The sequence below is a fragment of the Dermochelys coriacea genome, chromosome 26 (genome assembly GCF_009764565.3).
Source record: "Dermochelys coriacea isolate rDerCor1 chromosome 26, rDerCor1.pri.v4, whole genome shotgun sequence".
NCBI lineage: Eukaryota > Metazoa > Chordata > Testudines > Dermochelyidae > Dermochelys > Dermochelys coriacea.
In genome coordinates, this window is record NC_050093.1 from 14,802,276 (window position 1) to 14,827,719 (window position 25,444).

Genomic DNA, 25,444 nt, shown 5'->3' on the forward strand with positions numbered 1-25,444 from the left:
ACAAGAAAAAAATCACCTGGTTTTGCTGCTTGTGCTCTCAGGACTCGTAACTGATTCCCCACTTCCAGGTGCAGGGAGGGATTTTTTCCTGGCCTTCCCTAGTTCAAACCAGACCCTCCCTCTCTGCCTGACTCTGATGCATTGCTCCCGAGTGCAGAAACTGACAGCAACTCCACAGCTGTGAGCCAACGCCTGAGCGGCACAGCGCCAGGCCCCTTCAGACTATTGGGCTGTACAGGGGACTGCCTGGCTTTATTTAATCCATTTTTCCACCCCCAGCACATCAATATGGATTTTCATCGCATCTTCTTATAAACCTACCCGAAAAGCATCTCCAAGGACCTGGCTGGCAGGGTCTTTGGGCAGCACCAGGCTAAGCCATTCAGTCAGAGCTGTACCCATGGTAAGGAGCTGAACAGCCCCTGGGTCTTTGGTGAGGAGAACCCTGATCCCAGCCTGGACTGCGCCTGGTAGAGAGAGTTTAATGGGGTTTGGGGGCGGGAGAAAATTAAGGACCCTCCCCCATGATCTGACACTCCTGCACAAAGGCCTGGGGAGGTATGAAACAGGGTCAGGCAGCCCGATTCTGGCTGCTCCTGTGTGTGTGCATGCGCAAGGGGAGTTTGACTGTGCAAGGGAGATTGAGTGTGCGACAACTGCTCCTTTCCCCAATAAGACTGGTTCCACGACTGACATCAGAACTACTGGGTGGCCGGATGAGGCTGGAGTCAATGGAGGCTGGACCAGGGGCTGGCTAGCGTGGAAATGGGCACAGGCTGGGGCAGGACCGGGAGCAGGAGCAAGGGCTGGCAGGAGCAGTTTGGAGGAGGAGCACGGACAATCTGTCTGAACGAGGCAATGGGCATGGTCCCAGTCACATAGTGATGTTGAGCAGGCTGGAGAGACGGCTTCCTTCAGGAGCCTAGGCCACCTGGGTGGCTCTTCACTTGGGGGTTGGAAGAACCCTGGCTGAACGGCATGGGGCATATCACAAGACTGTGATGACTTATCACATTGTTGGCTCAGCAATGACTCATCAGACATAGGAAGGCTCAGAGCTATACAGGGATGACTCACGACTTGCCCTTCTGGGTACCAGCGTGTCAAGTCAGGGTGAAATCAGATTGGGAGAAAAAAAGGGACCAATGCATCTGGCACTGATTGAGAACCTTTGCCATTCACAGTATCCCAAATTTTTGTGATCCATGAACACCTGAACCAGCAAACACATGCCTTCCAAGAGATGATGCTGTTCCTCAAAGGTGACTTTGATGGCCAGCAGTTCCTAGTCACAGACTTCGTAATTTTGTTCACAGGTGTCAACTTTCAGGAGCAGAACGCACGGGGATGGAGATTCAGGGACTCAGTTGTTGTGGTATCGCGGCTCTGATCACATAACTGGAGGCATCTGCTTTGACAAGGAAGGGCTTAGTTAGGTCCAGGTGAACTAACAGGTGTGCTGATGTCAGTGCTTCTTTCAGTTGATCAAAGGCAGATTGGGTTTCCTGTGTCCAAACGAAGGCAGTGTCCTTCTGGAGCAGCTGTGTAATTGGGGTCACCAGCTTCAAAAACCCCTTGATGAGCCACTGGTAGAAGTTGGCAAACCCCAGAAAGCTCTGGATGTGGTGGATTTTTCTTAGCACTGTCAAGTCCGCAATTGCAGACACCTTATCCATACTTATAACGAGAACACACTGAACCCTGCTAAAGCTGAGGTTGTGATGACAGCGTGAGGGTTGGAGATGTTTTGATCAAACCAACATGTACAAGGTAAAGGGTGGTAACTGACCACGTCAGAGAGGCAACACATAACTTGTTTGTATCGGTGTATAAGATGGAGTCTCAGAGGGAGTGTCTTTGTCTGGCCTAGGGGACAGTGGAAACTCCCACTGCTGACTGAGCTGCATCCATCATCACAGGCATACGTGCATTCAGTATGCTTGTAGCAAGTATAAGGCACCAACACCGTGCTTCGTCGACAATAAACCTGAGCGAATTCCTTCGCTACTAACGGGTCTGTGGTTATTGGGCAGTGTGATCAGAGCCAGTAATGTTGTTTAGGGTTGATAGTCACCACAAAGATGCAAAGAGCCAAATTTTATTTATTTATTTTTTTTGGACGAACAGAATCAGGGATCCAGCAGGGACTGTAGACAGATGGATAAAGTTTTTCTGCCATATGCTCATCAAGTTCTTCCTGTAGGGCCTTGAATTCTGGCTCCGAAAAGGGATAAATCCATCCAAATGGAATTTTGACCCCTGGCCGGAGATTGATGGGGCAGTGTAGTGAGGTGGAGTGGCCTTCTGCCAGACTCGAGAGCGAGGGACAATACACACCCCCTGGTGGGTGGGGCTGAACCCATCCCGTCCCCCTCACCGGAAGTACCGGGGTGGGAGAGGAAGTATAAAGGGAGGGGTCTGCAGCTCAGTGGCGTGGAAACCGGGGAAGGAGACAGACGTCTCCTCTCTGCTGCAGTACCCTGGAGCAGAACCCTGCACCCGGAGGAGAGTGACCCTGGAGAAGTGTTGCCAGGACTGCCTGCTGCTCTGTACTCAGAGAAGCCAGAGTACCTGTGGACTACAGACCACCCCGCCCAGACTGTGGGAGGAAGTAGCCCAGGGAAACCAGACTGTAGTCCGGTTTCATTGCTGGAGCATGAGTCAGTGTGTTTTGGATGGACCCTCTCCGCTGACCCAGTAGCAGACCACTCTGCCACTCTTAGGGTCCTGGGCTGGGACGTGGTGGAGTCGGGTGGGCCTGCATCCCCTACCCTCTGCCACCCCAGTGGGGGTGGCAGCCTCCCCACTGTAGGCCAAGGGGCTTACCTTTGCCTGCAGTCTGCCTGAATTGAGATGTCAGACCTTTCGTTGCTGTGCCCTGTCTGAGGGTCGGGGCGTCCTAGTCGTTTACTTGTAGTCAGCCTCAGCCAGAAGTCTGTCGGCTAAAGACAGCTCTGCTCTGTCCTGTCCAGAGGGCCAGAGCCCCAGACGGAGAGTTTGCTGGCTGCCTTACCCAGGAGGTTTAGGCTAGGCTAGAGCCTGCTCCCTGTTCGGCCCCGCCCACAGGGCCATAGATGGTTAATAATGGCCAGCCCCGCCATGGGGCTGCAGGTTAACAACTGCCCAGTGCTTCTCCTGCCGAGGGAGGGCAAGAGCCTCAGACTGTTACGACTTGTTGGCCTTTGCTGGGGGACCACAGAACGATGTACTGCTTACTGCTCAGCCACCAGCAAGACCCAAGCGCTGTTGCCCGATACAGCGAGGCGGAGTGGCCTCCCTCCTCACTTGAGAGCGAGGGACCACTGCAGGCAGTCACAGGAGTGAGGCAAGGAGTAGGCTTCAGTATTTCTTTGATCAAACCTATCCACAAAGTCGTGATGCTTTGCAGCAATTGGTGAGCCATTATCTCCTTGTATGGACTGAACGTAGAAGGCAGCGTCCTTCTCCAGGCTCTTCCGCATTTCCTTGGTGCCTGATGCAGCTAGACATCATCGCTGACTACATCTGGACCATTTACGTTTTCCAGGAGACAGCTGGATCATGGACCGAGAGCCAGAGGATGCTAAGTATGACTGGGACATGGGCTGAGTTAAGTCACAATTGCAGAGTTTCTCGGCGGTCTTGGGGCACAATTTCATGGGTGACGTGACCTGAGGGCAGTACGCCACCATCGACTGATTCCAGGAGATCTGGGGTGAGCTTTCTTTATACCAGAAGCCGGTTAGCCTTAGTGAACCTAGTGTCCATAAAATTGTTAAAGGCTCCAGAAACCACACGTGCAAATCGGGTGCAGTTCACCCCAGGTATGACCGGAATGCGGAGATGGAGCAAGACTTGCAGATGGGGATTGCCACAGTCCACAGCTGTGAAATGCATGTTGGCAGAATAGAGGAGGGTCTGTTTGGGGAACCTGATTGCGTAATTACATCTGGCCCCTTTAATGAGCTGGCCATGGTCATTTCCTGGATCTGCCGCAGCTCTATATTTGAGGGTGCATTCGGTGGGGAAGTGGCCTCACCAGCCCAAAACAGGCAAAGGCTGTTCCATCACCACTACTCTTTGTATTGTATCGATGTGCATGGCCGCTGGCCTTGGGGCAGCTGGAGTGGCACCGGATTAGACTGGGGTGAAACATGCACCTTCCTGTCTTCTTCTTCATATCAATCCTGGCAGAATGGCCTGGGGCCTATCACAAGACCTTCTGGAAATCACCTCTGATGACTCATCACACTCTGTGGCTCAGAGCAGACTCCTCACAACTAATCCTTGAGGATCTCCACTAGTAACCTCCCTCCAGCATGATAAATCTCCGTTCAGCATAACCCATGACATTCTTCCCTCTAGCAAGTTCCTTATCCACCCTATAATTCTTGTACTGATCCCCAGCTTCTCTAATTTAATAATTTCCCATGTGGTACCTGGTCAAATGCTTTACTGAAGTCCAAGTATGTTAGATCTACTGCACTTCATTTATCTAAAAATCAGATATTTTCTCAAAGTAGGAGATCAGGTTTGTCTGGCACAATCTACCATGTTGAATTACATCCCCTTTACCATTTACCTCCAGTGTGACCTGGGGCAGCCCTCACTGAGAATGCCAAGGTTAGAACAGGCTGCAAAAGGGTGAGCAGATACTCCCCAAACTAGTGTATGTCTGGGGGGGGGAGAAGGCAGGGTCCCCCCTCCCTAGATTTGCTGCTTGGCTTGTACTGACCATGCTCAGTAACACTGCTGAAGCCAGCTGCCCTCACTCCACCCCCCTTCCCCACTATTGGCAGGTCACAGGTCGCTCCTGTACTGAAATTAAACTCCCCAACCAATCTCAAACTGTCCTCCTGATCCCCCCCACTGAGAATCAAGAAGCTAAAAAAGAAATCACACAGCCCCCTTATTGCATTCCAGTTCTCTGGCTCCCAGTCAGCACCCAGTACAGTGAGAAGTTATTTAAAACTCTGCTCACATTTACAAAATGTTCTTCTGAACCCCAAAGGGCCAGGCACATTGCCAGGTCACCCCAAATGATGACTTAAGCTGGTTGCAGGGATTCTTAAGAGGCCGGCTGCCCTTGCTTGCAGCTTAAACCCCCAGGTATTCCTTTCTCAGGCTAGAAATCCCTCTAGTCTGGGTCCAACCCTTCTCCCCCAGTCAGTCCTTGTTTCCAAGAGTCTCCTTTGGGCGGGGAGTCAATGAAGAATCACAATGATGTTACTCCCCTGCCTTAAATAGCTTTAGCATATGGCAGGAACCCTTTGTCTCCCAGCTTGGTTCCCATGCCCAGTCAGTGGAAAAACTCTGGTAGTCCAAGATGGAGTCCAGCACCAGGTGACTTGGCCACATGTCCCTATAGCGTCACAGCAGCCATGACTTGGAGGCTGGGAGATTAGCTTCTTCTAAGACCTATTGTTCTCCCTAATGGCCTTTCCCGGCCAGCCATCTTAGACTGAGTGCATTCTGCCTAATCGGCATTCCCCAGGCGTAAACACACTTGTAATAGATGCATAGACAATATTCCTAACTTCAGATACCAAAATGATACATGCATACAAACAGGATAATCACATTCAGTAAATCATAACCTTTCCAATGAGTGCAGACGTCTCTCATTTTAGTGAGTCCTTTACCTTCCTTGAGGCATCTGCTTAGCTGTGCCTATGTAGTATGTACACTGTTCGAAGCCAGGCCTGTAGGCATCTCATGTGGAGTCTGGCGTGTTCAGCAACAAACCTTGTTGCTGCCATATGTCTCAGTATTTGGAGACATGTTCTGGCAGATATTTGTGGACTGTCCGTCACTGTCAAAGTTAAGTTGACGAGCGTGGTGACATGTTTATTGGTTACCCTAAGTTCACGAAAAGGGTTATGTTCTGTGTGGCACTTATTGCTTCGTGTTGTGTTGGTGCCCTTATGAGGCAGTTGTCCACATAAGGAAATATCCTGACTCCATGTCTGCGGTGGTGTGTTGCCTCCACTGCTAAAACGTCGGAGAAACTCTTGGAGCAGTCAACAAATGGAAGGGTAGCACTTTGTATTAGAAGCATTTTCCCAGGGTGAACCTTCTGTGTGGATGGATGGTAAGTAATATGAAAATATGCGTCTTGCAGGTCGAGAGCCAATAGCCAGTCCCCCTTCTCTAACGCAGGAATTATAGGGGTTAGTATCACCATTTTGAAACATGTTCTAACAAACCTGTCGAGTTTCCTTAGATCCAAAATGGGTCTCCACCCACTCATCTTTTTCTGTGTTAGAAAATAATGAAAGTAAAAACTTTTCCCCCTGTGCTGTGTTGGGTTCCACTACATCTAATTGTATGAGGTGGTTTATTTCCTGTTGCAGCAGGTGCTCATGAGAGGGGTCCCTGAAGAGGGACAGGGAAGGTGGTTGGGTAGGTGGGATGGAGATAAAGGGGATGGAATAGCCCTTTTGGATAATTTCCAAAACCCATTTGTCTGTCGTGATGGTGTTCCAGATTCTGTTAAATGGTGACAGGCCATCACCAAATGGTTGGGAGATTAGTCTCTGTTTCCGGCATTAAAGAGTGTGGTGGTCTCATGCACCGTTGACCACACCTTCAAAATTGTTGTTTCAAGGTGGACTGCTGGGACATTGACAATTGATTTTGGTTTTGTCAACATCTGGTTTGTCTTTGTTTGCGATGTTGGTCATATTGCCTGTGCGATTGTGAGTATGGTGGTGATCAGAATCTCTGGGTATAATACCTGCCCTGTTTCTTTTTATTTGCAGATGTATAGATGCCCAGGGATTTTAAGGTTGCCCTTGAGTCCCTAAGAGTATGGAGAGACTCATCCATTTTGGCAGCGAATAACTTTGGACCTTCAAAGGACAGATCCTCAGCAGCTGACTGGACCTCCCAGGGGAACCTTGAGAGAAGTAGCCAAGATGCACAGTGCATGACCCCAGATGTTGTGATAGATCGTGAAGCTGTGCCTGCAGAGTCAATGAAGTCTGTAGCTCTGTCATGATGATGAGATGGCATTCGGCAGATATTAGCATTGAACTACTCTTTTGGGGGGGGGTAAACTCAAGAAATTCTGACATTTTTGAGAAAATGATGTATGTGTATTTGGACAATAGGGCCTCATAACTGGCTCTACGAAACTGCAGTGCTGAGGATGAATACACCTTGTGGCCGAAGAGGTCCAGCCTCTTCCATTCTTTGTCATGGGGGGTTGTTGTTTTCTCCTCTTGTTAACAGCTTCCACTGCAAGCGAGTTTGGTGTGAGTGTGTGTGGGGGGTGCAAGTAAAAACAACTCCTTTCGATGGAACATAGTATTTTTGTCGGATCTTTTGCAAGATGGGGGTGCACTAGCTGGTGTCTGCCAGATGGTTTTGGCAGGCTCCATAATAGCATCATTTGGGAATGATATCTTCATCGACGTAGATGTCTGCAGTATGTCAAGTAGTTTGTTGTGATTCAGGTACCTCTTCTAGTGATAGAAGGACTCTACCACCCTTTTGAAGGTCCTAGAATTGCTTGAAATCATCCCCTGTGGTGGGGGTGGGGGCATTATAGTTTTGTCTGAGGACGAAGATGACAGGCTCACTGGTGATAAGGCTTCCTGATTGGAGATTTCCTGTCTCCTCAGTCACCTCCTCTTATGTTTCTGAGGTTGCTGGGATAGATGATGATAAAGACCATGGTGCTCTTGATCTTGTGGGCTAGGAAGCCTTCGATGTTCGCCCTGTATAGTGCCCATGGGTCCCAGTAGGGCCAATTTGGTGAGAATGACATAGGGGTCGGTGCCCATGGGTTCCCATATCTGGTACCTGCCTCCATGGATGAGTGGTACTCTGATGGGATGGTCCCGGTTTGGGTGAGAAGTGATGGATTGTATATATCACCCCTTCATCCTCGTCGTCATCATCACTAGAGAGGAGGGGAGCCGACCTGGGTGGAGTCAATCAGCTCGGTATTGATCAGGATGGAGTGCCATCTGTACCGAGGAGCGGAGAGTTCGGTGTCGATGAGATTAGGAGGTCTCGATGTCTCAGGAACTGGTGCGGTCCCGTGAGCATCGGTACCAATGTCGGTGTTGCTGGTGGTGCAGGAGAGTGAGTAGTAGCAGCTGGTGCCGAGGGTCTTGTGCTGTGCGGCATAGGTGCGGCAGGTGGTGTCACTGTGCTGCTCGGTGCTGAGTGCCGCTTCAGCTCCGTGGGTACCGAAGTAGCAGGTTTCACTTTGCCCTGTGGGCTCTCTTCAAGCCTGCCTGCTTCGGGTCTTCTGCTCTCTGGGAACTCACTGTACTGGAGCTTCCCGGCACAAGTTCTGACGAGCTTGGTGCCATCGGTACCGAGACAGACTTGGCGATAAAGTCTGTCTTGGTGATATTACTTGGTAATAATGATAAAACTATCTAATAACTAAGTCTACTACCACGAAAACTATCTAATCTACAGGTAAGTGAGGCGCTGCTGATCGTCCTGACTCAAGCCTCAGTTTCCCCATCTGAAAAAAAGAGTTACCTGAATTGTAACGGTTGTTCTTCGAGATGCAATGCAGTCATGGATTCCACATAGGTGTGCACACACCCAGTGCACCGGCACCGGAGAATTTTGCTTTGCCGTACCTGCAGAGGGGCAGTGTTCACGCCTCATGGCCATAGCCCCCTCCCTGGCTATACGAGGCAGCACTGCCCCAACTCCAGTGCAGAGGGAATGGAAAGTGATTGTGGAAACATGTCTGCATCACATCCTGAAGAACAACAGTGACAAGACAAGCAGGTAATCCATTTTTCTTCTTCAAGTAGATGCAGCCATGTATTGCACGTAGGTGACTTTCAAGCAGCACTTGCAGGAGGTGGGGCTCAGAGTCTATTCAAACCAGGATGGCAGGTCCACCTTCCCAAAGTCTGCCTCTGCTCTGGATGCTACAGTACTACCATAATGGTTCAGAAAAGTATGTACCAACAACGAAGGGGCAGCCCTGCAAACATCCAACATTGAAACGTCACTTAAACGCCTTTGACGTAGCCTGTGGCTCTCGCAGAATGAGCTCAAACTCTTTGCGGGGACAGAACTATTTCGTAAGCTGTCTTGATACAGGAAGTTATCCCCCCCAGGGACAGTCTGTGAAGAGATTGCTTGTCCCCTCATTGGGCTGCGTAAGGCACAAATGAGGTTCTGTCCAGGTAAAAGGGCAGGCATCACCTCCTGTGTGAAGACATTACTGCCTCAGGGCTGAATGTGGCTTAAAGAAAGAACACAGGGACGTACATCGCCTGGCTCAACTGTAATGGAGAGACCGCTTCGATGAAAGCTTCGCTTGCAGCCGCAGTCACTTTGTATTTGGAGAATTGCGCGTAAGGAGGATCTGCCATCAGAGCCTGCAACTCACACACTCGCAGACGTGATTGCCACCAGGATCACTGTTTTTTGACACAAAAAAGAAAGACAAGGATGCCCGAAGGTTGAACGGAGGTGCCAGATGAGGCGAAGCCGCTAAGGCCAGAAAGGAACTGGTTCTCGCACTGGCGCGTGGCGACGGACTCTTTTGAAGAACCTTGTTACCATGGTTTGGAAAATACCGATCTCCATCGATGGGTGCATGAAGTGCCAAAATCGACACCAGATGCACCCTCAACAACCTAAATACCAGACCCGATGCCTGAAGATGTAACAGGTACATCAAGATGTCCTGGATATCAGCCAGCTTTGGTGGAACTCTGTGGACCAACAACCATATGAAAAAATGCTTCCATTGGCCAAACAGGTTTTCCTGCTGTTGAGTAGAACCTGCCTCTGAACATTGCTCTTCCTCCTCATTTAACCACAGAGCAGCCACACGGCGAGCTGCAGAGAGCTGATCCTGGGATGCAAAATCTGACCATGATGCTGAGTCAGAAGGTCGGGATGAAGAGGACGGGACATGGGAGGCTGAAAACACAAGAAGGTCGGAGAAGCAACATAGCCTCGGCCATGGTGGAGCAAGGAAGATGACCTTGGCACAGTCCAATTTCAGTCTGAGAATGACCTAAGGGATGATCGGAATCGGAAGGAAAGTATACAGGAGTACCAGAACACTCCTTGCCTAAACACAGCCTGCACCTCATGCAAGGATCACTATTAGCAATCGCTCCGCACACTCAATGGCAGTGCTTGAACCGTGGTGAGGACATCACACAGAGCAATAAGTATCCCAACTAATGAGCTTAACACACACTATCTAGGGTAGGGCTAACTATCTAAAAGCTACACACACAAACAGGAAAACAGACAGAGAAGGAGAGGTGATAACCACACAGAGCTCTGACTCCAGCCATGCATGGTGAGAAGGAACTGAGGGGGGCTGGGTAAGACTGCCTCAAATAGCCAGGGGAGGGGATACAGCTCCAAGGCACAAGTGCCGGCCTGACAGGTACTGCTAGGCAAAATTCTCCAGCTCCAATGCACTGGGTGCACACATGCCTGTGTGGAACACAGCTGCAGCTCCCCAAAGAAGAAGGGGATAGCATTTACTTCACTCATAGGGTGCTGGAGGGCTCATTTGTTTGCAAAGCTCTGAAATCCTTCACTGAAAGATACTATAAAGACGCAAAGCATAATTGCATTTTGATTTCCATTCCACACTGAGAATCTACATCCCTCCTCCTCCTCTTCGGGCTACAATGCAGGCAGTGATCAAAGGAGAAACGCTACAATGAAGAGATCACACGACTGAAAAAAAATAGTTTTATTAAACAGCAAGAGAAAACCCCAAACCAAAAGAAATGTCCATTTGGGCCCAGCACGGGTGCTGCACTCCCGCAGCCAACAGCGCTAGTTCATACTGAAGGCAAAACTCAAATTCGTGGCAAAGCGGTGCTCAATTCACTATGGCTTCTGGCTGATCGTGGGCCCCGCTGTTGCGAGGATGGATGGGCTGGCCAGGCTGCTGCCCAGCGTTATAAGTGTGGTGCCAGCCCCAGCTGGCAGCATGCCCTGTGGCAGCAAATGTCTATTAGCCAGAGTCTCCCTGGTGTGGATGATGGTGCTCCCATTGTCCACCACAGAGGGCACCTTCCCCAGGGTCTCCACTGCCCCGAGGGTGTGGTTGACCTTCTCCGCCCTGCGCCCCAGAGGCCCGTCGCCCCTCGCCGCCAGCGTGGAGGTCAGGATGACAGTCTTGGTAGTGTTCTGCAGGATGGGCCCCACTTTGGAATGCACCAGGCTGCAGTGGGGGCTAGCCGGTGTCGCAGAAGTGAAGGTCACGGCAGTGGGGGCCGAGCTGGAGGAGGACGACAAGCAGGCAGACGAGGAGGGCGTCTGGATCCCCACAGGTTTCAGGGGGGCGCAGACAGCCTCAGCCATCACAGATTTGGTGAGCGCAGACAGCTTGGCGTCTGACATGACATATAGGGTTTTCATGGGGCTGGTGGTGGTCACTGCGGAGACAGAGGGACAAAGACAGCTTAGTGTTCCCCTCTGCTTTCCACCGTCTCTACAGGCCAAGCCCGCAGCAGCTCGGGCAGAGTTACCAGGGTGTAAGCTGTACATTGCTGTGGGCAAGTTACTTTGTAAACCACGGTATGTGCCTAGGTCATCCCCAGAGCCAGAATATACCCCTACAACAGCAAGCGCCCTGGCGTGTTGCGGCCCCCGGGGACAGGCGCTTGGCACAGCCCACGAATACTACGTCCTGAGTGCCAGACCAGGGACCACCTATGCCAGCTGCAAACCCAGAAGCAGTCAAGGATCCAAAGTAATCCTCAAATTGCAACCCTCTTGGATAAGAGGAGGATAGGTCTCCCGCAATAAAGGGGGCAGGTACACTCCTGGCCTACACTAGCGCCTTCCAGCCCACATACAACACCTCTTGTCTGGGCCAGGCTAAGCTCCAGCCATGAAATCCGTGCTCTCCTGGTGGTTGCGCTGCTCCCTGAGCTCCTGGGAACCCCCACAGCAACATGCACTATGCAACCGGGGGTACCAGTGCACAGCCCTCCATCCGGAAGATGGAAATCACATTGCTAGTGGACAACAGCTGTGACCGATACCCAACACTGGCATGAACGTTCGCCTGCCTTGCCCTGGTGTGATGGTGCTGTTTCTCTGACGGGGGTAGCGCTCCAGAGTCAGAATTGCCACCACGACAACAGCTCTCATCCTTAACTCACAGCTTGTCCTGCACTGTCTCTTTCCGGCAGGCTGATCAGAACATAAGAGCGGCCTGACTGGGTCAGACCAAAGGTCCTTCTAGCCCAGTGTCCTGTCTTCCGACACTGGCCAGTGCCAGGTGCCCCAGAGGGAATGAACAGAACAGGGAATCGTCAAGTGATCCATCCCCTGTCGCCCATTCCCAGCTTCTGGCAAACCGAGGCTCGGGACACCATCCCTGTCCATTCTGGCTAGTAGCCATTTATGAACCTATCATCCATGAACTTATCTAGTTCTTTTTTGAACCCTGCTATAGTCTTGGCCTTCTCAACCTCCTCTGGCAGGGAGTTGCTCGATCACTGCTAGTCTCCCGCGGGGGACAGGGAAACCACCGGATTCCCACTGACCATGGCAGGCTTGTGGGAAGATGTCAAGGCCTTTCCCCCAGCGATTTCGCCGAAGCTACATGTATTGCATAGAACCCATGGCCAGCAGTGACTGGTTCATCTCATTCACTGGCCTGAACACTGAGCCTATACTGGCTTGCGTTAGCTGAGCTCTAAGCAAAAGCCCTGTTAGCACAGGTCACAGTGCCTTCAGCTCCACCTTGAGCAGCAGCCGTGTGAGGAGGGAGAAGAAGCTGAGATTCCCACATTTTAGCCACTTGCAAACCCCAGGAGGGAGTCGAGTGGCAGCTGAGATTGCCAGAGTAAGGAGGGAGATCTGCTTGGGGTTCTTCAAGGGAACGGCAGAAGTGCAAACGCAACTCTAATGCTGGAGGAAGACAGGAGCTCTTCCACCGACCAGAGGGAGCAGGGTACTCAAAGGAGGTTAGGCCAGGCAAGTACACTGAAACTGAGGTCAGCTGCAGAGTGGAAGGGTCAGCTTCATGTCCCCATTACTAAGCAGTGGCCCTGACCTCTCCCACTGCATAGCACACTCCTCTGTTGCTTTGGCTTTGGAAAGCCATGCCCTTTGGGGGCCCAAACAGCGTGGATTTGCCCACCCCCGGGTTCCCTTTCACATGCAGGTTCAGGAAAAGCCCTTGCTGTGGATCCACTGTCCTTCAAACCCTTGGCAGCAAAGTGGCTGCACACACAGAGAACAGCTCCAGGGCTGGAGCACAACACCACTGTTCTTCAGCACTGATCATGTCCAGCAGACGTGCTCCGTCTTCCAGCCAGTGATGTCAAAGCACCTTCCAAGCTGATTAGCAGGGCAGGGATAGTCTTGTGGTTAAGGGACAGAACTTCAAATCAGGAGACCTGGGTTTTAATCCTTGCTCAAGGTGGCATGCCTGACCTTTGGCAAGTCACTCAACTCGTGGGGCTCAGCTTCCCTGTCTGTACTACACAGAAATGGTTGAGAGACTTAATTAGTGTTTGTGAGGTACTCTGAGACCACTGAATGGAAATCTGCTGTAGAAATGCAGAGTAGAATATAGGCAGATCATTTCACCATCAATCCAAACATAGCCACCTCTGAGTGGGATTATCGCAGCTGTTTAGGTCAAAGAGAGAACAAGATGACCACAGCCAATTAAAATAGCAGGGAGGGGACATTCAAATGAAATGACCAAATTTACATTTGGCCAGGACTCCAGAACTATTTCTATCATTGTGAAAAGCGCTACCGGGGCTAGAAAGGCCACAGTGATCAGCCGAGGTCCTATTCATCTCAACGGAAGACGGCACCTCTGGCAGCGCAGTGTCCCCAGCAGTAAGCTGGGCTATTATCTCAGCCCTAGCTCCTGGGTCACACCAGCACCTCCCAGCCAGGGAATGCAAGCTTGTGCCCAGGGAGGACATGCTGCGTCTCACAAGGAGGCAGCTGGCTAATTACCTTTACAGCAGCCCGCCTGGCCATGTGCCAGCACTGGGTCAGATTCACAAGGAGCAGAAAGGCTCCTAGCTAGAAGTGCTACAGTGGCAATTATCTGGGACAAGATGAGCCCTCTTCCCCCACCACCTGACCTCCGCCCAGAGGCTCTGATCTCTTTGAGGCCAGGAGGCAGGATCTGGTGGAGTGAACAACATGAATGCTGTTGAGCGAGGAAACTTCCTGCACGTGCTCAAGCCCGGGCTAGGCATGCTGACTGCAGGTTCCCTCAGCCATTGCCTTAACACAGAAATAGTCTCATGCCACAAAGACAGGACCTTACCTGACTCCTGTCTCACTGAATAGTGCCCGACTCAGCACCCCTGGCATGTTGGGATGTCCCTAAGAGAAGGGCACTTACAGGCTTATCTGGGAGCACAAGATCCTGACACAGAGAAAGCTGGAGTTCGACTTACCCTGAGCAGGGGACTAGGAATCAAGGCAAGGTTGCACGCCACCAGCCATCCCAAGGATCAGGAGCAACGTTTCCCCCTCCCTGCCATCACAAACACATCACACAACTCACCAAATTCACTATGTGATTAGCGCTCTCCTTTCTCTGAAGTGTCAACTTGGGGCCACCACTGGAGGCAGGGTACCAGTGAAGTTGAACCCAGAGATCTAAGCTGATATGGAAAATCCTAGAGTGCACTGTTGAAAAGCACTCCCCTGTCCTTCCATCTTTCACCCCCCCCGCCCCGCCCTTTGTTTTGCTTGTATTTCCCAGTTGGGCAGGGGTTTATTTCGACTGTAAGCTCTGAAGGGCAGTGGCTGTAACTGCTGTGTGTTTCTCTGGAGCACCTACTGCAGTACTGGCCACTAAACAAGCAACCAAGAATACACTAACTCTGCTTAACAGTCATCCAGGGCCACGAGTGACACAAGAAAGCTTTCTGAAAACAACCACAGTCGCCCACTAGCTAAAGTACAAATAGCAAAGGGAAACACTTCAAGCTAGGAGAGAAAAAGAAAACAGTGTTTTCGCACTGCCCTATTGATCTCAGTGGGAGAACTACTGGGGTTTGCGGTATGCAGTGATTCTAGCCCTGCAGGCACTGGGAGATCATCAGAGTACCAGGTGCCAGCCTCTGTAGAACAGCAGAGATTCCCAAGCGCTCCAGAGCTGTTTGTTTAGACCCTAGCACTTGGAGGAATCTGGCAGACAATTCAACACAGCTCCATTGTTTTCAAGTGGGGCTTTGTCCAGTCTCCTCATTTTGCCCAGAACGCTTATCATCCATCTGCCTCTAGAGCTTTTCTCTTCACTTTGAAACCAACAGGAAAGAAAGAATCAAACCAGCCGCAATGCAACTTATCTTACCAAAGCATTTCAAGGATACAATAGAGGGCAGCTTGGTTATGTGGGTTTGGATTCTCCCTCGGCAGTTGCAACTGACACACGCACTGAGCTGCAGGGGGTTGGATCCCTTCTCCCTAGTCTAGGATCAACAATAACACACAGCAGGGAGAGTTGCTAGTGTTAAAAGTGCACGCTTCGCGCAAGCTGTAGGACAGCTGATCACAGCCAGCAGAAATGCAGAACCTGAGGAGTTTGTAACTTTAGGCCATGGAGCTGAACTTAAAATAACTACCTAGGTGTTGGGGTTAATGGTCTCAGTTACACTGCTTTACATCCTTCCTTTGCTCTGTCACGCCCAATGAAGTGCACACACGTACTCAAAGAAACCAGTTAATAGGGGGATTGTGACTTTAAAAAAAAACCAACAAGATTGTTGGGCGTCCTGGCAATCCAGCCACACCACCACCGCAACCCTGCGAGTCACCAGGCAGGCATGGCTCCAGCCCTTCCTCCACACTGACCCCAAGGCCTGGCTGCGTGTGCCCCAGAACTGCCATGCGCCTCACCTACAGGTGGCGTTGCTGCAGAGGTCAGGTGGGACGCGGGGTCAGCAGGAGCCATCTCTATGCCAGCCTGAGCCTTGCTGAGTTCCATCTGAGACAGCAGCTTGCCAGGAGGGGCGGCACTGGAAGCTGGGGTGCTCAAGTTCCCAACTGCACCATCTGGAGCCTGAAAGGGTTAAAGTAATTGAGACCCAACGGAAAAAACTCACAGCACTCACAGGAGCTGGGAGTGTGATGCAGAGAGGGGACGTCGACCAGCCCTTAGCTAGCAGGGCTCTCTTTCCATTGCCTGTAACCTCTCTCAGCAGCTGGAAATTCAAATCCACTTCTCTACATTTTAACCTTTCCTCTACGGCTCTTTCCCTTCCCTCTGACCAGTTACTTGTCAGCTGGAGGAGGACTCTGTGGAACAAGACAAAGCTCTGCAAAGACCTTCATTAAATAAATTAGCAATATCCCCGTCAACCTTTGGGAGGGCGAGTTCAGCAGAGGTGACTGTGTCTTACCTAAGGTCTTATCCCCACCTCCACCAATGATGCTATGGATGACCTTGGGCAAGTCATTTTCCCACTCTGTGCCTCGGTTTCCCAGCTGTAAAATGCAGACAATACTGACCTATATCCCTGGGGACTTGTGAGGCTTAACGAGAGATTCTGAGCGCTCAGGGATCCTCTGTTGAAAGCAACAATGTGCTGTTACTATCAGGATGCTGCCAACAGCACAACACGATTGGAAGCAGCATGTTCACATTTGCTTCTGCATCAGAAGAGCTCTCTGCTGGGCCATGAAAGATGCACAAGTTCCCTTGGACATTCAGCCTGATGTCTGTGCAGAGCCCATTCAGTGGGAGACCTCATTACAGACATCTAACCTTCCCAGTGCATTCCACAAACTAACCAATTCAGGGATTCTTAAAGGGTCTATTAGATATTCGGCTCACAGATGCACTGTGCCATCCACATCCAGAGTCACCCACTTGCATTCGCTTCAAGTGAAGGTCTAGACTGGAACTAACTGGCTGCCAGTTAGCAAACAGGTTGGTATACGCTGTATGGAAATCTGCTGCCATGAGCTGAGTCCAAGTGAACATGTACAAACGTGTTGGTTGACTCCAGTTACCCCACGTGCAGACAAACCCTCAGCGAGTGGGGGAGGGGTCTGCCCCTCGGTCCCATCTCAGAGTGGGCTTGCTTCCTCCAAGCAGCTCCACACTAACTCAAGCCACCGGCAACTCTGTCAGGTCTGTCAGACCAAACCTTCCCCGGGCGCTTGGCAACTGTGGGCCACGGAGGCTGGAAGCTCCCACTTACACAACAGCACAACTCCGCCCTCTGCTCACCCCCTCCTCGTAGGGGGTCCCAAAGACACCCAGGAGGCCGTTCTCCAGCTCCCCCCCAGGCATGTGACCCTTCGCAGCCCTGTTCCGCAGAAAGGGAAACAGAGACACAGAGAAATTTGGCCAAGGTGTCTCAGCAGGTCAGCTGCCGAACCAGGAACGGAATCCAGGAGATCTGCACTTTAATGAGCTGGCCCATTCCTTTAAGGAGCGCACACCCTGTGCACTGCAGATCACACTCAAGCACAGGTAGCCTGCTAGTAGCATCCCATATCTGTCATATCTGATGAGAAAACGAGGAAGCATCTCTCACTAAGAAGAGCTTGGCGCCCACCCCGACAGACTGAGCTCTCTCCCTGCTGCCAGGCTAATTCTCCCTGATTACTAAGGTGATTTTCCAACGTGAAGCAGTTTTCTGAAGTAGCCCAGGCAATGCTTGACTTGCAGGACATTCTGCAGACCAAGAGCCTCTCTGCTTAGTGATGGTACTCGAGCTGATTTTGACACTATTAATTTAAATGGCTTTATCCAAATTGAGACAAAATGTTGCTTTAAAAGTCTTGCAAATTGCAACACCCAGTGGCAGAACAGTTTGTTGCTTTGCCAGAAACCCAGGTCCAATTTCCTTTGGTCAGAAGAGTCTAGACTGCTATGGAGGTAGAGCTCAACTCCATAACCCCACACACGGATGGACTCTGAAGGAAGCAGATACCATCCAGATACCTCTCATTTATATAGCAGCTCCTCTTGTAGAGGAGGTTATCAGAGAACAGGGGAAGGCAAGACGAATCTTGGTGTCCTGAGCACTGACACTGCACATTAAAGAGAAGAGGGGCTGCAATCTGCTCCATTTTAGACAAGTTGGAGCAGACTCTGAAGGGCCTTAGAAGTTCCTAGTATGGCCTGTGCTGGGCAATACATGGGTACCCCGATTGAAGTGTGCTTCCCTAAAGGCCTGGCTCAGGCACCTCTTGCACAATGCTCTGCCAGCAGAGATCAGGCGGGGTTGGCGTCAGTATGTTCATTAAAACTGTATAATTCATTACGGGTTCAGTGGGCAGGGTCCTGGTCTGGAAGACAGGAGACCTGGGTGCTTTGTCCAGCTCCACCACTGCCCCACAGTGCACCCTTGGGCGGGTCCCAGTCACATCTCTTCCAGGATCCATCTGGAAGCTCAGAACTCTAGCTATGTTTGCAGGGCTGGCAATCAGGGAAAAAAAAATCTTTTTACTGGTAAACTGATCAAATGTGATCTGGAGTCCATGCCACTCAAAGCCCCACAATGCTCATTTCTCAGAGTATAGCTGCACCCAGCAGTAGAGGACCAAAACAGAAGCCAATGGTTCAAATGAGGGTACAGAGTCCTAATACAGTTGGCACTTTCACGTTAAATGCATCCAAGCATCCTACTGCTTCACCCCAGCTACACACAGACAGACACGTCCACTGAGCTCTCTGTGCCAACTCCTCTGGCTTTTCCTTCAATGGGCCCTGCACACTCAAAGCCACTCAGTGCAGAGTAGCAGTGCACTAGTTTTCTCACACTGCTATTCATGCTACCCAACCCCTCCAGATGTCTAAAGCCAATAGCCTAATACATTTATTTTGGCATAAGCTTTCATGGGCTAGAACCCACTTCATCAGATGCATGGAGTGTAAATACAGGAGCAGGTATAAATACAGGAAAGGATGGGGGTTGCTTTACCAAGTGTGAGGTCAGTCTAACGAGATATATCAATTAACAGCAGGATACCAAGGGAGGAAAAATAACTTTTGAAGTGGTAATGAGATTGGCCATATCAGACAGTTGACAGAAGCTGTGAGTAACAGTAGGGAGAAATTAGTATCAGGGAAATTAAGTTTAGGTTTTGTAGTGACCCAACCACTCCCAGTCTCTATTCAGGCCTAATCTGATGGTGTCCACTTTACAAATTAATTCCAGTTCTGCAGCTTCACGTTGGAGTCTGTTTTTGAAGTTTTTTTGTTTGGGGACAATGTATACCTTCAAGTCAGCGGCACTGCTATGGGTACCCGCATGGCCCCACAGTATGCCAACATTTTTATGGCTGACTTAGAACAACGCTTCCTCAGCTCTCGTCCTCTCACGCCCCTACTCTACTTGTGTACATTGATGACATCATCATCTGGACCCATGGGAAGGAGGCCCTTGAGTAATTCCACCATGATTTCAACGATTTACACCCTACCATCAACCTCAGCCTGGACCAGTCCACACAAGAGATCCACTTCTTAGACACTATGGTGCTAATAAATGATGGTCACATAACCACCACACTATACCGGAAACCTACTGACAGCTATACTTACCTACATGCCTCCAGCTTTCATCCAGACCAAACCACACCACACGATCCATTGTCTACAGCCAAGCTCTAAGATACAACTTCATTTGCTCTGATCCCTCAGAGAGAGACAAACGTCTACAGAATCTCTATCAAGCGTTTTTAAAACTGCAATACCCACCTGGGGAAGTGAAGAAACAGAGTGACAGAGCCAGAAGGATACTGAGAACAGCCACCAAGCATTTACAAGGCACATTGGAGGAATGTCTATGTGTGGAAATTACTGATAAAAAAGTACAGTGCAGATCCTTATGTAACCAGAAACAGGCCTAGGACTTACAAATGCTTAATGTACCACTTCCACTGATGAAGCCTGAGGGCAGCTTCCAGCGACACCCTTGCCCACATCTGTGGGCCTCAAGTGGCTCAGAAGTTCCTTCTCTCTGAAGTCCCATGATGAAGGAGCAATGCAAAGCCAAAGCAATTTCTCTGCCCCCACCTCCATGGGGCTCCCAGCTGGAGGTAGCCATGGGTCACAGCAACTGTTCTGAGAGGAGCGGGCTTCAAACTGGACAGCTCAGAGTCCCCAGTCACAGTCTGCTCTCCTGCATCCCCTATGGCAGGGCCATCGGCACGGAACTTGCATTAGTGACAATGAAAACAGGGAACTCAACTGTGTGATAAGAAAGACCCCCTCACAGTCAAGAGAAACATATTTCCCTGGGATCCTCATCCTCCATCTTCTGGATGCAAGGAGAGCAACTGGCATCAGCTTTTGGTACCAGTGTGGTCCGAATAGATCTCTGTTTCCATTACTCATCAAGTACTGACAAGCTGAGGTTGTTTCCTCAGCAATCATCATTCCTGCCTGAGTCTGCAGGCTGCGTCCTGGCAGCTTGTGTCCTAGGTGCCGGGCCTCCCTAGTATGGTTGAAAACGGGGTGCAGAAAGCACTGGTGAAGGGAGCAGGGGGAAATTCAACACAGGGCATTTTGGAAACATGCTATTAGAGTCCGTCCCCTTCTGCCATGTCACTTTCACAGGGGACTCTGCAGAAAAGTCTGCGTGTTTAGTACCCACGGTTCTTCCGTGTGCTGGCTCAGGAAATACTACACTGGCACAGAAGCAGCACTGCAGCTGGGCTGCGGTCGTGTTCACACTTACAAGAGCGACAGAAGCAAGTCTTCCAGTGCTGTAGTAAACCCACCTCTTCTGTCGATCTAGTGGTGTCTACACCAGGGCTTGGGGCGGCTTCATTACGTTGCACAGGATGCAAAATTTTGTAATTTTGTAGTTAAGACAACATAACTCTGTAGTGTAGAGCAACCCTTAGTAACCAACTTCCTTTTCCCTGGGCCTTGCTGGGCCCTCCCCCAAAATCTCCTCAGGAGGCAGCCTGAGTCTGAAACATCGAGATTTTATACTGCAAATACTGTGTCCACCTCAATGTCTGTGCAGCACCTGGCACAACAGGGCATTCCACCATAATTTAAGGATTAGAATAAGGAAAATAATATAAAACAGAGGAAACAAATCAACCAAATACAGAAGCCTTGGCGTGCTGCTAATCCCTTTGCTCAGCCCACAGACAGTGACAGACTCTGTAATATTGCAATAAATATGTTCCTCTCCGGTGCAGGTAAATAATGTGCACTGTTTTCAAACAGCTCTTTGGCAGACCTTTAATCAAATACCAGTTTGTTTTGAAGGATCTTTGCAGGACCTCACGCCAGCGACCTGTAATTCAGAGGGATATCTTCCCACATGTTCCTGTGTCCAATGGTAGTTTTCAGGAGCTACCGCAACAGCTGAAGTTAAACTCAACCCTGACTCTTCCACAGATGCCTTGTAAAAATGTTAACAACGTCCCTTTTGTGTCTCTCGGTTTTCAGAGAGATCTGAAATCTTACCCAAGTTTTCTCTTCTCTGCTGCTTTTTTCCAAGTTCTTGAGGTGGTTTCCAACTGGCTTGAGGACTCTTGGTGTCCCTTTTTGACCTCTAGAAGCACCACATTCACACACACGGGAACTTGGACTGTCTTGCTCTTGTATATGGCAGGAGCCCAAAAGATAATTGGTTTCTAAGGGTCTGAGTAATACCCAAACCTCAGCTAGGCAGGCCTTAAAAGTCTCTCAGTCTTACAGGGATCACGGTGCAGGCCCCCTCCTTGCCCAGTCACACCTTCCTCACCCTGCAGTTTCCCTATGTCAAAAGACAAAACGGAGAGGCAGACCCAGGTTGCTCTAGCCCTGACACAGGCCTTCAACACCAGCACCTTGCAATGCAGCATTTGATGGGGTCAGCTGAGCCAGTCAGGAGGGGTTCACATGGAGCACAGCACAATCCGTTAAGATTCTCACTTGGCTCCTGCACTTCCGCAGATTGCAGAGCAGGGCCTAAAGGACAGGCGTGGCTGTCACAGGGTCAGCCCTGGGGCTCAAGTGGGAGCAACTTGTGCTGTGGTGCTGAAGGCCTTAGGGTTTCAGTGCAGCATGGGGCACGGGTCACTTGCAGGTTTAAACTAGCGTAAATGGTGGTTCTCTGTAACTTATCCTCTTTAAACCATGATTTGAGGACATCAGTAACTCAGCTAGAGGTTCAGGGGCTGTTACAGGGGTGGGTGGGTGGGTGAGGTTCTGTGCCCTGTGATGTGCAGGAGGTCAGAGTAGATGATCCGAATAGTTCCTTCTGACCTTACAGTCTATGAGGGTTGCAACTTTGCTGATGGTGCACAATGGGTGAGGGTCTCTGGCCTGGGTTAGGCAGCTCAGGTTGGAATGCGCAAAATGGTCCTTTCTGGCTTTGACATCTGCAAATCTACGTCTCACAACTGCAAACTGACGTTTGCCCTGGAGATTTCACCTTCTTAACATGTTCTAGTTGCTCATTTCCTTTCTGAACTCAGCTTTGGGCTGAAATTTGCCACTGCAGTTCTGAGATTACAAGCCTGGAACATCTGACACCATTAACTGCTTCTCCACTAAATAAATCTGCCTCTAACCTGGCAGTTTGTGTTCTGGATTCAGCCCCAGGACAAGACGCAGCTGGGGGCTGGGAGGACGGTGCCTTGAGTCTCTTTCCCAGGGAGGGAACTTGACAGGTCAGGAGTCTACAACCTTCTTCCAACAGCAGCAGGGTTCACTCCTGTCACAGTGAGTGAAAAAATCCCAAGGGAGATTTGTCATGAAAAAATGTTACTTTATGGCAGTGTTTTTCAACCTTTTTGATACCAGGGACTGGCTTGCCACTTTCCTAATCCGTGTCAGGGAACTCTCGGGACCTGCACCAGTGTACAGACCAGTCGCTGACAAACACTGCCCTAGAGAACATGATAAATGCTGAACAGTCCCACCTCACTGGGTCCTGCCACCTGCATGGGGAAGAACAAAATGTTGGGACCTGTGGAGGAGATGACAGTATGGAGACCCTGGTGTTACCCACAGATACCTGCCAATCATTAGCCATCCGGGTGCCCGGTCTCAGTTCAGGGATCTGAAGGCTTGAGGCACCAAGCTCCTGGCACAGGATGGGGCACCCCGCCCCCCCTCGACCTCACTCTTGTTTGCCCCTTTGTTGAAGGAGCTGAAGGAGATGCAGCAAGAGGCTCTGGAGTAGAGTCCTGCAACCTGACCTGACCCCAACAGAACCCGACTACAAGCTTCCAGAGGGAGAGCAGGGCTGGAGGGTAATTAGCTCTGGCGGCTCTAAGGAGGAAAAAGAGTAAAGAAAATGGAGTCTGGGCTGGCAGCTACACCCTTGCAACCCCACGGGACTAACTACAAGTGTCAGGGTCGGGTATGAAAACAACCTCAGGCTGGGTTTGGATTGTCTGTGGTCTAGTCAGGTTTGGGTCAAATTAGGCCCAAACTGACCTCAGCTCTGGAGGGAGCCCCATTCCGCCTTCCTAGCCACAGAGCAGGGTCTACAAACACCTCTCCAGAAAGCCCCAAGTGTCAGAGGGACATTAAACAGGGGCTCCCAGGCTGACACCAACTCCAGGTGTTTGGATCCAAAGTAACTACCGTGGTTTGGCATTTCCAGTTGATTAAGTGCAACAGTGACGTAACATCAGATACATTATTTGGGTAGAGGCCTTTGCGTTTGTGGCAGGAGAGGACTGATCTATCTCCAACCTCTGTCCTACTACGCCCCTTTCTGCCCAGAGAGCGCACACTGCTCTCCCTCACAAGCGCTCATTCCAGTCCACTTCGGTCTCCGCTCAAATCACAGCACAGGGGGACAACAGCTCATAAGGGAATAAACACCCTGGCTTCAGCATTGGCAGAACCCTACTGAGAAAATCCCAATGGGGGTTTCTGGGCCATATGGCAGAACACTACCCCCAAGAGAGATGCTTCTGCACAAAACACGTGGGTCAGCAAATACTGGTGATGGAAGCATGACATACGCCCAATGGCTTCTCTTTGCCTAAGACCAGAGGCCCAGAATTACCTGAGGTGTCTGAGTTTGCAGCTGCTGCTCCTCCAGCTGGGGCTGGATAGTCCCCACGGCCGCTTGGCTCAGGGTAGTGACACGGTTAGGCTGCCCCCGTAGGGTCACTGTAATGGTGGTCGGAGCCTTCAAGCCTGGAAGACATAGGAGCGAGGCAAGTCACTGCAACCAGCCGATCTCCGAGCACACACTTCGCCCTGGGCTTTTACAGGAGAAGCAGATCAAATAGACACAACCCCGCCCAGCCAGCTGCCAGGCAGCTGCTCCCTAATTGCCAGCGAATGGAGCTCAGCTATAGGACAGAATGAACATGGAGTGTGGCAAGGATCACAGTCCCCAACACAACATACAGCTCAGCAAATCCACCTCTGGGAAAGCCCAACATTAGCTCTCCAGGCACAGTCGCTGGCAGTAATATTCCGAGACCTGCATCCAGACCCCCTGCACATTTCCTATTACCAGACCACGTGCTGAGTAACGAGGATGTCAGCATGACCCAAGGCAGTAATGCGCGTTCCAGAGCATGGAGCTGACGGCTGGAATGGCGGTCACCAGCTCGGGTGAGCAGACAGAGCACAAGACTGACACTGGCTGGCATCTCTAAGGAACACACAGCCCGCACCCGTAGCTGGATCTTGGCTCTATAGCACCGGGAATGTTCTGAATAGGGGACTCACTGTTCAGAGACAGCCACCTGGCCCTGTTTACAAGCCATCCTAAACCATGCGAGGTATAATTCTGCCTGGTATTAAGGAACATGCAAAGGGGCCTTCAATCATGTGCATGATGAAGATAGACTCCTACTGGGGAGGAAATGGATGTTCACGGTCTATGGTGGCAGATCCCCCCTTCACCCTGTGAGGGATGTAAATTCTCTCGCTGGACTCACAAATTCCAATCCCAGCTCTGCCACTGACTCACTGGGACACCTTGGGCAAATCGCCTCCTCTCTCTGTGCCTCAGTGTCTCCACGGGGGGCGGCAATAGTTCCCTCCTTGCAGTGACATCAGGAGGGTAAGTCAGCGTACACAGAGCACTCTGAACTTCAAACAAGCTTTGTGAATGCAAACTACAGTTTGAAAGGGGATGGGAGGAGCCCTGCATCTCCATCTCAAAACCCCCCACCAGCACTAGCCCCTTACCTGCTGCTTGATTGGAGATCTGAGCCAAGCCAGGAAGGCTGCTGGCCAGCTTGGCCAGCCCGCCATTGGTCAGCAACTGGTGAATAGCTGTGGGCTTCCCGCTCCCCGAGGCTCCAAGAGACGACAAGGATGTGGCGACTGGAATGGTGCGGACGATTGTCCCAGTGCCCGTGGTTATGGCACTCAGACTCTGGATAGGTGCTGGTGTCTTCCCAGCCGAGGTCTGCAAGGCAAGGCAAGTGCGGTGAGCACCAGGGAAGAAGGGGCAGAATGTTCTTCCCTGCTCCCCCTCACTCTCAAGGGCAGTTTGAGGTCTCAGAGGTCTGGCAGTCTTCCCACCCTTCATCCCAGTAGGCAGCCAGTGCATCTCAGCCCAAGGGC

The 25,444-nt window shown here is 50.9% G+C and overlaps 1 protein-coding gene and 1 long non-coding RNA gene across 18 annotated transcripts in view; one reads left to right on the forward strand and one right to left on the reverse strand.

Moving 5' to 3' along the window:
- Positions 1–10,159, forward strand: part of LOC122457570 — a 31,598-nt gene extending 21,439 nt beyond the window's left edge. Inside the window, exon 3 of the long non-coding RNA XR_006277178.1 lies at positions 6,741–10,159. This is a non-coding gene — a long non-coding RNA (uncharacterized LOC122457570). The remainder of the gene's footprint in view (positions 1–6,740) is intronic.
- The window catches only part of KANSL3 (KAT8 regulatory NSL complex subunit 3), a 142,936-nt gene that overhangs the window by 75,057 nt on the left and 42,435 nt on the right, over positions 1–25,444 (reverse strand). For 3 of the 17 annotated variants that reach the window (XM_038384754.2, XM_038384752.2, XM_043503170.1), the window contains 4 exons: positions 25,064–25,286; positions 23,922–24,055; positions 15,835–15,997; positions 10,673–11,378 (listed from right to left, as the gene is read on the reverse strand). In XM_038384754.2, the coding sequence (XP_038240682.1) occupies positions 10,828–11,378; positions 15,835–15,997; positions 23,922–24,055; positions 25,064–25,286 (1,071 nt within the window). In that variant the 3' untranslated portion in view covers positions 10,673–10,827. Of the gene's footprint in view, positions 1–10,672; positions 11,379–12,322; positions 13,297–14,426; positions 14,465–15,308; positions 15,408–15,834; positions 15,998–22,087; positions 22,614–22,773; positions 22,840–23,921; positions 24,056–25,063; positions 25,287–25,444 lie in introns of those variants that run through there. The other 14 variants (XM_043503176.1, XM_038384761.2, XM_038384760.2 and 11 more) reach the window with 11 other exon arrangements.